Raw genomic sequence first — 12,854 nt, forward strand, 5'->3', positions numbered from 1 at the left:
AATCACATCCCCGAGCCAGTCGCCTGTTCCACCCGGGTCTTTGAAAACTAGACACTACCTGTAAATCCTGCAGGACTCCAGACCTTGAGGGACAGAGTCGCCAATCCCCTGCTCCACAAGTCCTGTTTGCAAAACAACAACCTGCTGGACTGTAACCAAAACACCACAGGAGAACTGAATGATCCCAAGAAAAGAACGGAAAGCTGAGGCACTCATCCGGTCTCGTGTTTCACCATGTTGTGACGTTCAGGTGCGGGGGTCCATTTTTGGAGGCGGGTGTGTCCCTAAATCGGCTCTTTCCGTGGACTGGTTGAAGAGAGCGGTCCGGGTTTAAAAGGCCGGTACGGGACGTCCGGAGAGAGAGAGAGGTGTGGAATAAACCACGGCGACACTTTTTGTTGTTGTTGTTGTTTTTTTATTTGCGAGACTGACGTTGGTTTGTAGTTTTTGGCAAACGCCAGATCTGTCGGGTTTGTCTATCTGGCTGTGGTGGGGATTGGGAGTGTTGTGGCTCCTGTGTTTTTTTGTTTTCCCTTATGGGTTAGTTTGGTGTAATAAGTTAGCTTGCGGAAGACTTTTCTTTGGCTTTGCCACCCCCTTTTTCTCGGGAGACAGGTTTAGAGCATATTGGGTTGTAGGAAAGTGTAGTGTTTTTTTTTGTTTGTGTATTTCCGTCAGTTTGATCCCTGGCTCATATGTTAGTCCCCATTCGCCCCTAGACTGAGCCATATTGGGGACACAACACACGTTTCCTCGAACGCCTAACAAAAATGACTACCGTCAACAACCAGGAGGATCATGGGAGACAACACAAACCTTTATTTGAGCACAATACTGCAATAGTAGATCTCGACCGGTTTCATCCAGTTTACAGACAGACCAGTTTCTCATTGAGGGCAATCTGGGCCTGAGTCAGGTTGGACAGGTAGGTCACCATCAGCAGATCCTGCGAAGGCAAAATGATGGAGAATGATTCCAAAATATTCCTGGCCAAGGGAAAAAAAAAAAGAAGCGAAAAACACCATATCTCGCTAACTTTTCCCCATAGTGAAGTACTCGGCCTTTAAGGTCTCTTTGAAGTAAGGGCTTTTGTCATTAAGAGCACATCTTGATGATCCTTAAGTAAAATTAATTTTTGGTTTTGCGTTCATTAAACAAACTGTCTGACGGCTTGAGCCGTCTTCAAGCAGTCCAGGAGGCTAAAATCAGTGAGAGAGGTCTAATGAAGAAAATTCCTACGGAAGCATTCAGTTAACTGGGAGCTTCAGCTGGAATGAGGACCAGATGATGTCGGATCAAGGACAGGCTTTTCCCCAATCCTTGAGGGCACTAGCAAATTCAACCCAGCGAACTTCTTCGGAATGAAGATGGAAAAACAGCCACCAGAGGGCACAGCTCGAAACTATGTGGAAGTGAATTTCAAACAGAGCACAGATAGCTCCTCTTTACACAAAGGGTGGCGGGAGTGTGGAACAAGCTACGGTTCGAATTGGCTTTGATGAGAGAATTCCAAACCACAACGAACGTAAAATACATGCACGGCATCCTGTAAAACCTCCAATTTACATCACAAAACAGGCTAAATGTCCAGGTATGCACAGCGCAATATCCTGATGTTCAGAATGAGGCAACAAAACCTCCACTGATGAGAAGCAGTCCTATTACACTGTAAACAAGCAGGCTTGTGAATACATCTCTTAATCCACTAAAAACATTGTTCTCAACTTCTAGACGGTTGCACTTGACAAATCCTATTCACTTAACTCTGCATGCAGATCACATGTTGGAACATTTCTGCGGTGAAATGTCTGCTGCACAACCAGTACTAATTCACTTGTACATCACAGAACATTAGTTGTTACAGTGACTAGTGAGCAGGAAGGGCTGCTTCACACTGCAATTCGTGCAAACTCTCGCTCTCGCCCGTGGCAAGACCAGCGGTTTTCGACAAAACGGAGGCTACCCAGTACATTCACAAAGTTCACAAACATTTTGTGCTCAATTCAGAATTTATAAAGTTTGGCGATACCGTCAATTAATTTTTGCTATCGAGATGTAACAAAACAGTCTGAGAAATTGAGACTGCAGTTCCACTTCAACAGATGACCAAGTACAGAGGCCTGGAAAAACATTGTTACTTTACCTAAGCATACAATTAATCTGTTCTCCTAGGCTCCTGTACTTTCTGAGTTTTAACTTTTTTTTAATGAAGGTCCCTATGAAAGGAGTTTGTTTGTGTGGTTTTATTCCAACATTCTCAAAACCTCAGTGCCTAAGGCTCTCGATGAGTCAATTTGGACCCGAGCTGGATATCTCGTTCCTGTTTAGACTAGTACATATAACCAGTCCTTACGGCAACAGGAGGTCTCCCCCGCTCAGATTTCCTGTAACAGTGTCATTGCACGTCCAGGAAGGACAACCTCACGGCCTCAATTTTTGACATCCAAGGGGAACATAAGGCCCTGATCCGGAGCTTCCGATCTCTGTACGCTAATTCCAGAAGACTTTAAAATAATTCGGGAGAAAAAGGTGAGCCTTACATTGATGTTGCTGTTCAGCATGCTCTCGAAGTCTTCTGGCGAGATCTTGGGAACTTTGCTGACCAAATCGGTAAGGAATCGCCCCACGGTGTTGTCGGCCGTCACCTTCCCAGACTAACAGAGAACCCGAAACCAAAGAAAAAAAATTAAAGAGGTGGCAAAAGCACACGGAAGATCAGTAACTTGTTCAGACTGAGTGTGAGAGTGGCACAGTTTGGGCACGAATGGAGACCCTTCTTCTAACTTCCGTCTCTAACGTTTCTAACGGTTTCGGCCAATTCAGGGTCACGGGGGAAGGGAATCTATTCTAGCAATCAACACGCCCAAGGCAGGATATACCTTGGACAGGACGCCTGTCCATCGCAGGGCGCACACACACACACATTCAAACCAGAGCCAATTTTCCCAGAAGCCAATTAACCTCCCAGCATGTCTTTGGAATGTGGGAGGAAACCCACAAAAACACTGGGGAGAACATGCAAACTCCACGCAGACAGTACCCAGGGAATTTAACCCACAGCCCCAGAGCTGCAAGGCAGCAATGCCAACCACTGTGCCAACGTGCTGCCTTCTCCTAAAAACAGCTCTAACTAAACCGCAGGACCTGTCCAGTCTCTTGGTTACTGGCACGCCTTGGCAGAAGCCCCACTCACCAGCACGTCCTCCGTGTAGCTCAGGACCGTCGTCAACATGTCCTGAACGCGGGCGGCTGCGGTGCCGACCTGCTCCAGGTCCGTGGTCAAGCCTACCGTCCGGCTGGGACTCTGGCGAGTGCGCTGGAGGAGGTCGACTGGACGAACAGACAGAGGAGAGAGAAAGAGAGACGGTGACGTGATAAAGTGACTAGTGAGCAGGAAGGGCCGCTTCAGGATGCAATCCGTGCAAACTCTCGTGCTCTCACCCAGGGCGTGGCGACAAAATGGAGACCCTATAGTCCTTTCACCAAGTGCTTGTGCTTCATTTGAAATGTGTCAAATGTTTCGGTACCGTCAATTAATTTATTTTGTTAGAGATTTAATAACCGGTCTGAGAAGCTGGGTCCGCCGTTCCCCTTTATAAAGGGAAAAAAAACCCAAAAGCAGTCCGGTGGTTAAAAAGCACTCACCTCCTATTCTCTCAGTGTCGTAGGAAACGTACTTCACAGTCAGAGGGGTGAACATCACACCCACAGTCTTGCCCGGCACTCCCATCTGTGCACTGCAAACAGGAAGACACGAGAGTCAAGTAGAGCTCCTGGGCTGAACGTCAACAGGCAACGCTGTACCAAGCAGTGAGGGTCCCCCTGATGAGAGCAGGGTTGACAGGCTTCAGGAAAAGCCCGTGCCTGTTCCTTGCGAAACAATTCGCAATTCATCTCATCCCGGAATGGTCTCTGGATTTTACGAGTGACTTGAACTTGAACTTTATTGCCATACGTAACCGGTACATGTACTGGTCCAATGGAATTCTTACTGACAGAAAGTCTCTCGATTGTTAAAACAAGTGTAAAAACACAAAGTGCAGACAGTGCATCAAGACAATATACAAACAAACAGTAGACAATGTACAAGTAAACAAGTAAACAGTTTGAATGTAAACAATGCAGACGTGTAAACAATGACTGCAGATGTGCAATCAATAAGAAATCATAATGAGGTAGATGGTGTAGGTGTGGTCCGAGGGGCATGGCTAAATGTGTTCGCCAATCGCACTGCTTGTGAGTGAAAAATTCTCAGTGGGCGTTCAACCGCATCAACGCACAGCCCAGGCGAAAGTTTGAACAGACCACATGTTAGGAATAACTACCTTTGAAAATATTTTTTGGATTTACTAGAATATTCGTCATGTGCAAATAACATTGCTTTATGTAAAAAATGAGTGTCATCTTGAATTTTCTTAACCAGAATTGACTAGAATGAATATTATTAGAATGATTTACTAAAATGATTATATTATATTATGTAAATCGTTAAAAAGGAACATGTGACAAAAAGGGAGTTTGACTTCACCAGAGAGAGTAACGGACGGAGTTTGAGGAGAGAGGGATTCAGCCTGTTTTAAAGTCATTTTACACCGAGGAACAGAATTAATACAATATATATTTGGATTTACTGTTTATCAAGGGATATTGAACTTTGCCTCGTGTATCTGGTTTGGCGGACACCAACTGAAAGGGAAATCCTAGAAACAATACTCTACAGACCAGTGACGGAAGCAAACTGACAGATAGGGACTCTTAGATAAGTGAACTTTTGTGTTTCTTCTTTACTCATCATAAGTTATTGTAATTAAAATTACTGTTTTGTTATTGTAAATAAATTTGCAAATATAATATTAAAAAAATCGCTGACTGCTTTTATTTTTCTGTATCGTAACATAAAAAAAGATACTGAAAGAGGAAATGTCAACAAAATGAATAAAGGAACATCATTTTCACTAGAACAGGAAATCGGGTTGACAGCTGCTTGTGAGGCTGTGTGGACTGGTTATACAGACTTGCATAATCGGGGACAAGATGTGCACCTCTGATCCAAATGGACATATCCCGAGACAAGGCGCTGGATTTTGAGAATGGGGGAATACAACAGCGTAGAGCCTAATTCAGTGCGACATTCAGCCAAGTTCAAACAAAACCAGAAAAAAAAACCCAGGGGTTAGGACAGTAGACCACGTCCATGCGTAAAGTAAGGACATCATCCAGGGCCACTGCACTCAGTGATCAATTAGGAAGATAGTTAAAACGAGAGGAGTCCACAGCCTATCTAGATGGTTTGGTAGTTAGAAAGTAATTGAAACAAGGATCTCATTCAGCTATTTCTCAAAGGGTATTGGCATCAGCGCGGCTGGGTAGCTTGTTCCCCACTCCCACCGCCCTTTGCGTAAAGGAATGCCTCCTTCGCAGCCCCACGGAAAAGATGGGACAACCCCGCCGCTTCTCACCTGACGTAGGCGCGGATGTTCATTCGCCCGCTCTGCAGGGCCGTGTCCACGGTCAGGTGGATGGGATTCTGGGCCTCCCGGCTGTAGTACTCGTGGATCAGGACCGAGTGCTCCGTGATGTCGTATCCCGTGGCGTACCTGGGAAACGGACAGTTGCCCTTCAAGTCCCCATGGAAGCAGGAGCACATCGGGAGCGCGAGACCTCTCCAATCGCAGGGCTCCTCAACCACCCCCACCCTAGACCCACGTGACAAAAACGTGCTCCCCCCAGGGAATACAGAAACTTGGGACAAGCGGCAACACGCATTGCTCTGCGGAATGATGAGTCAGCGCTCAGAAACGGGGGAGGACTGAGGCCCCCCGAGCTGGAACTCGTCCCGGAGGCACAGGGACCAGGGTGGGACTGAGAGTCCGTGATTGCTGGACTCCTGAATGGGGGTGCTGGGGCTCCTCAAGGAAACGAGACAAAACGACGATCAAACCCAGTTAGCATTCCCCTGTCTGGGAGGGTGGGGGGAAATGGAAGAAGCTGTTGTGAACGTGGGACAGAATGACACCAAAAGTCTGGAACGGGCAGCCTTCCACAGGAAGGGCCTCGGTTCTTTTTCGATGAGCAATTACCAGTAACCAGCTCGGCTGTCAGGTAAGCCCAGTATCGTGACCGGAGGGGGAGCCGTGTCAGCCGGCGTCGGCTGCCGAAGAACAAGCGAAGGTTATTTCCACTCCGAGACGCAGGAGAAAGAAACACGCCTGAAGTAGTCTCAACAGCTGACATGCTGGATTGTCTTTATTCTGCCTTTGTGGTTGGAAGGAACTTTTACTTGCTCCACTACCAACTCGCATTTCAATATCTCAAGAGATATCATGCATCTCTAACCCTGGTCCCAGAGAGCCCCAGTTCTGTTACCTTGGTCACCCTAAATGAAGGATCACCAACCCTGGTCCTGGAACGCGCCAATTCGGTTAGTTTTACAGGCCCCTGTTTCATCGCCAGTTTAAGACGTTAATATGTTCAGTAAAACGCACACCTGGTCAACTTATTATTAAACTCACCGTGTGACTAGCTAAACCGATCCAACATTTAGAGGTGTTCCCGATCTTTAGAGGTTGGGTCAATAATAAACCTGACTTGGTGCTCAGAGCTCTCCTGGGTTAGGGACGGACACCCCTGGGTTAGAAGGGGACTGCAACACGTTTTTGTTTGTTTCAGGGTTAGAAAGGATCTGCATTGATGAGTGCATTTCAAACCACAATGAAAGTAAAATCACATCACAAAACAGGCTAGATTTTGAGGTATGTGCAGCGTCATGTCCTGCGATTCAGAACGGGGCCACAAAGCTTCTGGTTAAGTGTTGCGGCCCTGTGACACTGTAAACAAGCAGGCTTGTGAATCCAGCTCTTTTAATCCAAGAGAAATATTGCTCTTGACTTTGAGACGCTTTTGCCAACCAATACTGCTTGTGAACTCTGCCTGCAGATCACGTTGGAACATTTCTGGGGGGAAATGTCCGCTGCACAACCTGGGCTTATTCACTCATACATCACAGTACATTAGTCGTTACAGTGACTAGTGAGCAGGAAGGGCCGCTTCACATCGCAATTGGCACAAGCTCTTGCCCCGTGATGAGACCAGGGGTTTGCAACAACATGGCGACTTACAGTCCTTTCCCAAAGTTCACGATTTTGTGCTTCATTCAAAATTTGTAACGATTTTCTCTACCATCAACGAATTGATTGTGTTACACTGGGAATGCAGGTCCCCTTTAAAGGCAGGAGCACCTGCAACGGCAGCTCCTACACCTGCTGCGGGATCTCCGTTTTCCGGGCGCTGCAAGGCCCGGCCCACTCACCAGCCCACGATGACTTCGCTGGGGGACACCTTCTTGTGCAGCTCGTACATGTTCTTGGCAAACTCCATGTCCACCGCCACCTACAGGCCGGCGGGCAGCATAAAGGGAAAGACAAACGGCGATTCAGACCATCAGGCTCTTCAAGAAAGTAAAGAAGTCCTATGAACGTGATGTCTATTGGACCGAGCCCCTCTATATGCATGGACTTTCATGCCTTCTAAAGTACCACACACTAATACTCTCTCTGTTTGTACCTTCTTTGCTATGCCTGTATATGTTTCTCTTAGTAGTATTGTTTTGTGTTATGTGGAGCATTTTGGCCACTTAAATTGCCCCCCTGGGGCTGAATGAAGCCTTTTGAATCAAAAGTGAATTAAACTGAAATCAAACCAGAGTGCGGACGAGGTCAGTTTAACTCGTGTGTGTGTGTGTGTGTGTGTGTGTGTGTGTGTGTGTTGGCGATTGTACTCCTGTGCAGGGCCGTCACCAGAACAATTTGAACGGGTGGGCATTTGTTTCAACCAGGGGGGGGTCAGGTTCGAGCGCCCGTTTGAGACATGTGACTCTACGTAGGATACTTACCTCATCAACACTACAATATAGGAGGCAAAGTCAAATGTAGCTCAGCAAACACACCCCTTGGGTGGTGACTGAAGATGGGCCTTCGAACCATTCTCTTATATCCATTATTTAGACTACTGTCAGCCTAGCTTTCTGATTAACAATGAGATTAAACAATTCTTCTGGCTACAAAACCGCCTGGTGTGATGCATTATAAATCCCGTCCCGACACCTCAGATGTGACACAGCGCCTAGCTACGTTTCTTCATTCGTCATGACAGAAAAAGACAATGTGATTGAAATGTTAGGTGAGTTACATAAATATTATTCACTATTTCTAAAAAAAAACAAACAACGAAAACATTTTCCCACTTTATCTGTGCCCCTCGAGGAGCAGAACTGGGACACAGAAAACCCAGGGGAGAGAAATAAGACTCCGGTTGCTTAGCAGTGAGGTCCGTGTCAGGTCTTACAGTGTGCCGGCCTTTTGACTGGCAGTGTTAAAGAGAAAAAACAATTCTGATCACGCTTTATCGCAATGCACATTTACTCATGAACTCGTCTAACAGGACCCAGTGAACCAGAGTTCTGAAGGGGCTTAACCACCACAGCCCATGGCCCTTCAAGAGCTGAGAAGCACAGTGTGCTTGAGCCAACAGGAGCTTTTTGAAAAAAATATTTCTCAGGAGCCTCAAAGCTGACCTTTAGGAAGAGATCAGGAGGGAGACTGCGGCTGTAGATGAGGGTTTGCTCACCTGGATTCAGCAGGGACCTGGATTCCTGTCAAGCTGTCACAGACCCCAAGGTTCAAATCCAGATCCCGCTGGATCACATTAACGAACCCTTTTCTACAGCCGGAATCACCCTCCGGGTCTCTTCCTCTTTTCCCAGACAGGAACGTCAGAGGACACAGAATAAAGGCCCACGAGCTTTCCCCAGAGACTCACCTCGTCTTCCGACTCATTGTGAGGCACGGAGAAGCAATTGGTGACTTCTACCGTGTGCTTGTCAATTGTGCCTGCATAATGAGAAAAGATCCCACAGGGACATTAGTTAGAGAGCAATTCTGATTTGCTGGAAAATCTATGACTGAATCCTACAGTCATCAGCACTGTGTAGCTTGACATCTACATATATGTCTTTCTATAATTCGTGCTTTTACTGTAAGGAAACTAGGTATTCTTTTTATTCAATCGTTTCACTTTGGATCTGCTTTCGTACTCGACGTACACTATGATACATCCCTAACCTCTACTTTTGCCCCGAATCTCAGTCCGTTTCTTGCGAGGCCGAGAGATTTATTTACACAGCCGGATCATGGCATTTACAACTGTCCCCTCTCTTTTATACTTGGAATGGACGATCACACGACCGAAACGGAGAGAATAAACCTGATCCAGGCTCGCAAACGCGCGTTTCTATCAAAACGTATTCGGTACATCGACGGGGTGACTCCGGTAACAAGACCATAGAGGAAAAAAGCATCGTTATTATTCTAACTTCAGTTCTGAAGTAATGCCATTTGAGCTTTTTTTTCCCCCCTTAGACACGTTGTGAAATGTATCCCCATCGTCCTGGGCTAGGACAGGACCGAACAAAACTTACCTCCCGTTAAAAAGCTTACTTGCTGGGGTGGAATTAACTCTTACTTGTTACTACTAGAACTCCACTAAAGACAATAATAATAATAATCTCATTTACATCTCAAAATTACAGTGGGGGCTTTTTTTTTTTATTCTAGCAAGACCACAACATCGTTTACAACACAACCCGCAAGGTTCACGAGTATTTAACAGCCGGCGTCTCTCCACGCCCGCGATGACTGCTGTGTGACACTAACTTGCCCGCAAAGCTCAGAGAGCCGCGACACGATTTCTAAAAACGCGATGAAATAAGAATCAGTCTCGATGTTTCAGGTCATCCATCAGTCGTGTGTCGTAGTCTACGCGAGCCAAGCTGCAAACGGTACCCATGCGTTTCACGCCGCCGGCAAGCTACCAGCTAGAGCTGTGTCTTTCATCTTTCAAAGAAATGAAAAAAAGAAAGTACAGTCTAGCCGAAAGACGCCAAAATGGACCTTACCGAGCAACGTCCCAATGACTCGGATCGCCCCGTCGTTCCTCCTCTCGTATGAATCGGCGATAGACGCCAAAACCACCGGGTGGATTTTCACGATAGGCCCGTATACCGACATCTTGGTCCGGAAAGGATGTGAGAAAGAAGCACCACAAAGTTTAGAGGCTAAGACGGCGCTGCTACTCATTATTGCGTTGCAGCCTAGAACTAAACTGGCGCCTCCTGGCGGATAGGAGGAGTTATTGCAACTAAACCGCTGGTAACTTCACTACCAGTTCAGGTGGGGAGCTGCGTCAGCATGCGTAGGCTGCAAAGGAACAAGTAATAGGTTTATTCCATGCTGAAAAAAAGAAGAAAGAGAACACAACGTTTCGGCCGTGGAGCCTTCTTCAGGTGTGAGAGAGACAGGGCAGTAGGCAAGGGTAAAGTACCTTTGCCTACTGCCCTGTGTACTTTACCTTTGCCTACTGCCCTGTCTCTCTCACACCTGAAGAAGGCTCCACGGCCGAAACGTTGTGTTCTCTTTCTTCTTTTTTTCAGCATGGAATAAACCTATTACTTGTTCCTTCACTACCAGTTGTCCAGCCTGGTCCAACAGCGTCTTCAGATCACCCTTAATTCATCCGTGTCTAAGTATTTGGAATAAATTCGCATTGACCACTCAAGCGGGTCAATGCGAAACGTAGCTTTTGAGGTCATTTGAGTTGAAAATGCCAACTTGCTGTAGACATCAACACACATAACTGGCCATTTCCTAATCGAATTGAATTAATTTCTCCAAGCAAAAAACAAAACTTCAAGCAAACAAATGTGCATTAAAATATTATAAGACACACAGACCTTTATAACGCTTGCTTACTATGAAGATCGTTTTTTTTTCATCATCACATACTGTATAATTTGTGGACATACTGCTTTTTAATGGCTCTTAGTTAAATTGTTCCAGACCTGTAAATAAAGAAACTGTCTTTACCAGAGATAAGGATTCCTGTCATTCAGACTTTAGCTCTTGCTTTGCCTTAGTTTTGGCTTAATTTACACCTCCAATCAGTATTCCTGGTCACGCAGCTGTGCTACTGCCTTGTGGTTAGATCTCAGAAGCTCTGCAAGGCTGGGTTGGGTCAGTACTGGGACGACAGACCTCCAGACGAAGCCAGATTGCTCCCAGAAGTGTTGTTGGTGGACCAGTAGGTGGCGCTGTCTAATGTTCAAACCAATGACCCAGTGTTGGGTCCAGGGAACAGATGCTGTCCTGCAGGTGAGAATATCAACTGAGATCCACACTGCTTGGTCATCAAAGATCCCATTGCTGTGTCCGGGAAGAGTGGGTGCGTTCGCCCCAGTGTCCTGGCTAAACTCCACTCTGGGCTTGTGCAGTCCATCGGCCCATTCCAATCCTAAAATTCCCTCTCAGTCCCATTGCAAAAGCACTTTTCCCACTTCAACATCAATTTGTTCCAGGACACAGGAGAGGGCAGCAGCATATTACAAATAGCGCGGAAGGCCATAATGATCGCTGACAATCATGACCGCCCCTTGCGCAGTGAATCTGAGCTCCTTTCATCTGGGTATCGATTTAGACTGCCTAGATTCGCGAGCAATACAGTCATTTATTCCCCTGGGCACTCACCTGCTTAGTGTGGACAACGATTACCAATCCATCCATTTCTAACTGCTTCATCTGACTAGGGATTGCCAAGAGTCTATCCTGACAAAGTAATGGGCACAACAAGGCGGGGTTCACTCTGGATGGGATGCCAGTGCATCACAGGGCAGACACACACAGACACTCACACCAGGTGACCTACCAGCATGTCTTTGGCCTCTGGGAGGAAACCAGAGCAGCTGGAGGAAACCCCATTTGAACCAGGGGAGAGAACATGCAAACTCCACACAGACAGCACCTCAGGAATTGAAGTCCGGGCCCCAGGGCAACAATTGAGGCAACAATGCTAACCAAACCTCCTGCTGTTTGTTTCTGTTGAATAAATGTTTTCCTCCCTGCATGTATGTTGTGTAGGTTCCCTTATGCACTGATGACCCAACTTTTCTGATCGTACGCATGTATGTCTCTTTTTTGTTAATTGGTTTGTGTTGTATTATTGGTATTGTGTTCTGTACAACACTTGTGTTTGTGTTCTGTACAACACAAACACAGGTACAAATAAGATCACTTTATTGGCCATATACAATTTCTTGCATTAGGAATTTGTCTTTTCACAGACCCCAGCTTGCTCTCCATGAGACACACAGACAGGGAGAGAGAAGCTTGGGGTCAGAGCCATTTACACAGCACCGCTGGAGTAGTTGGGGTTAAGGGCCTTGCTCAGGGACCCGACGAAGTAGAATTCCGGCTGCGGGATTTGAACTAGCAACCTTCCAGCCGCAGGCGCAGATCCTTAGCCACAGAGCCACCACTCTCACAACAGGGCACATCCATCACTCATCCGTCCACTTTCTAAACTACTTTATTCAGCACACTGTAGCAGGGGAGCCGGAGTCTATCCTGGCAAGCAGCGGGCACAAGGCAGGGTACACCCTGGATCATGTGTGTACCCATGATCGCAGTGCATCCAAAGGCCATGTCACCCTGCAGCTCACAGCTCCCAACTGGCAGCCCCACTGGAGCTCAGCAGGTGTGAGCCTGGTCAGTACCTGGATGGGAGACTCCTGGGAAAGCTCAGGTTGCTGCTGGAAGAGGTGTTAGTGGGACCAGTAGGGGGTGCTCACCCTGAGGTCTGTGTGGATCCTAATGCCCCAGAATAGTGATGGGGACACTATACTGTAAAAAGGTACTGTCCCTGGGATAAGATATAAAACCAAGGTCATTAAATGTGGTCTGGTGGTGGAGGGGATCCCCATTACCTGTACAGTGCTTTGAGTGGAGTGCAGAAAAGTACCTTATAAG

General features: G+C 46.8%; 1 protein-coding gene across 1 annotated transcript; it reads right to left on the bottom strand.

The window, feature by feature from the left end:
- Positions 1–796: 796 nt before the first annotated feature.
- Positions 797–12,493, bottom strand: eif3f (eukaryotic translation initiation factor 3, subunit F). The gene is made up of 8 exons (XM_088915616.1): positions 9,953–12,493; positions 8,818–8,888; positions 7,310–7,389; positions 5,460–5,597; positions 3,646–3,737; positions 3,194–3,330; positions 2,541–2,654; positions 797–946 (listed from the first exon to the last, which is right to left on the bottom strand). The coding sequence occupies exons 1-8, from the start codon at positions 10,131–10,133 to the stop codon at positions 869–871; spliced, it is 891 nt and encodes a 296-aa protein (XP_088771742.1). The 5' UTR covers positions 10,134–12,493; the 3' UTR covers positions 797–868.
- Between the last annotated feature and the right edge of the window lie 361 nt (positions 12,494–12,854).

Source organism: Atractosteus spatula, chromosome 5 (genome assembly GCF_055471065.1).
Source record: "Atractosteus spatula isolate fAtrSpa1 chromosome 5, fAtrSpa1.hap1, whole genome shotgun sequence".
Taxonomy (NCBI): domain Eukaryota; kingdom Metazoa; phylum Chordata; class Actinopteri; order Semionotiformes; family Lepisosteidae; genus Atractosteus; species Atractosteus spatula.

Excerpts from the sequence above, each read along its gene's own strand:
- eif3f (XM_088915616.1), bottom strand. The coding sequence starts at position 10,133 with ATGAGTAGCAGCGCCGTCTTAGCCTCTAAACTTTGTGGTGCTTCTTTC. Across the intron at positions 3,738-5,459 it reads AACATCCGCGCCTACGTCAG|TGCACAGATGGGAGTGCCGG; the intron begins GTGAGAAGCGGC and ends TCCTGTTTGCAG. Across the intron at positions 2,655-3,193 it reads GCTACACGGAGGACGTGCTG|TCTGGGAAGGTGACGGCCGA; the intron begins GTGAGTGGGGCT and ends GTTCTCTGTTAG.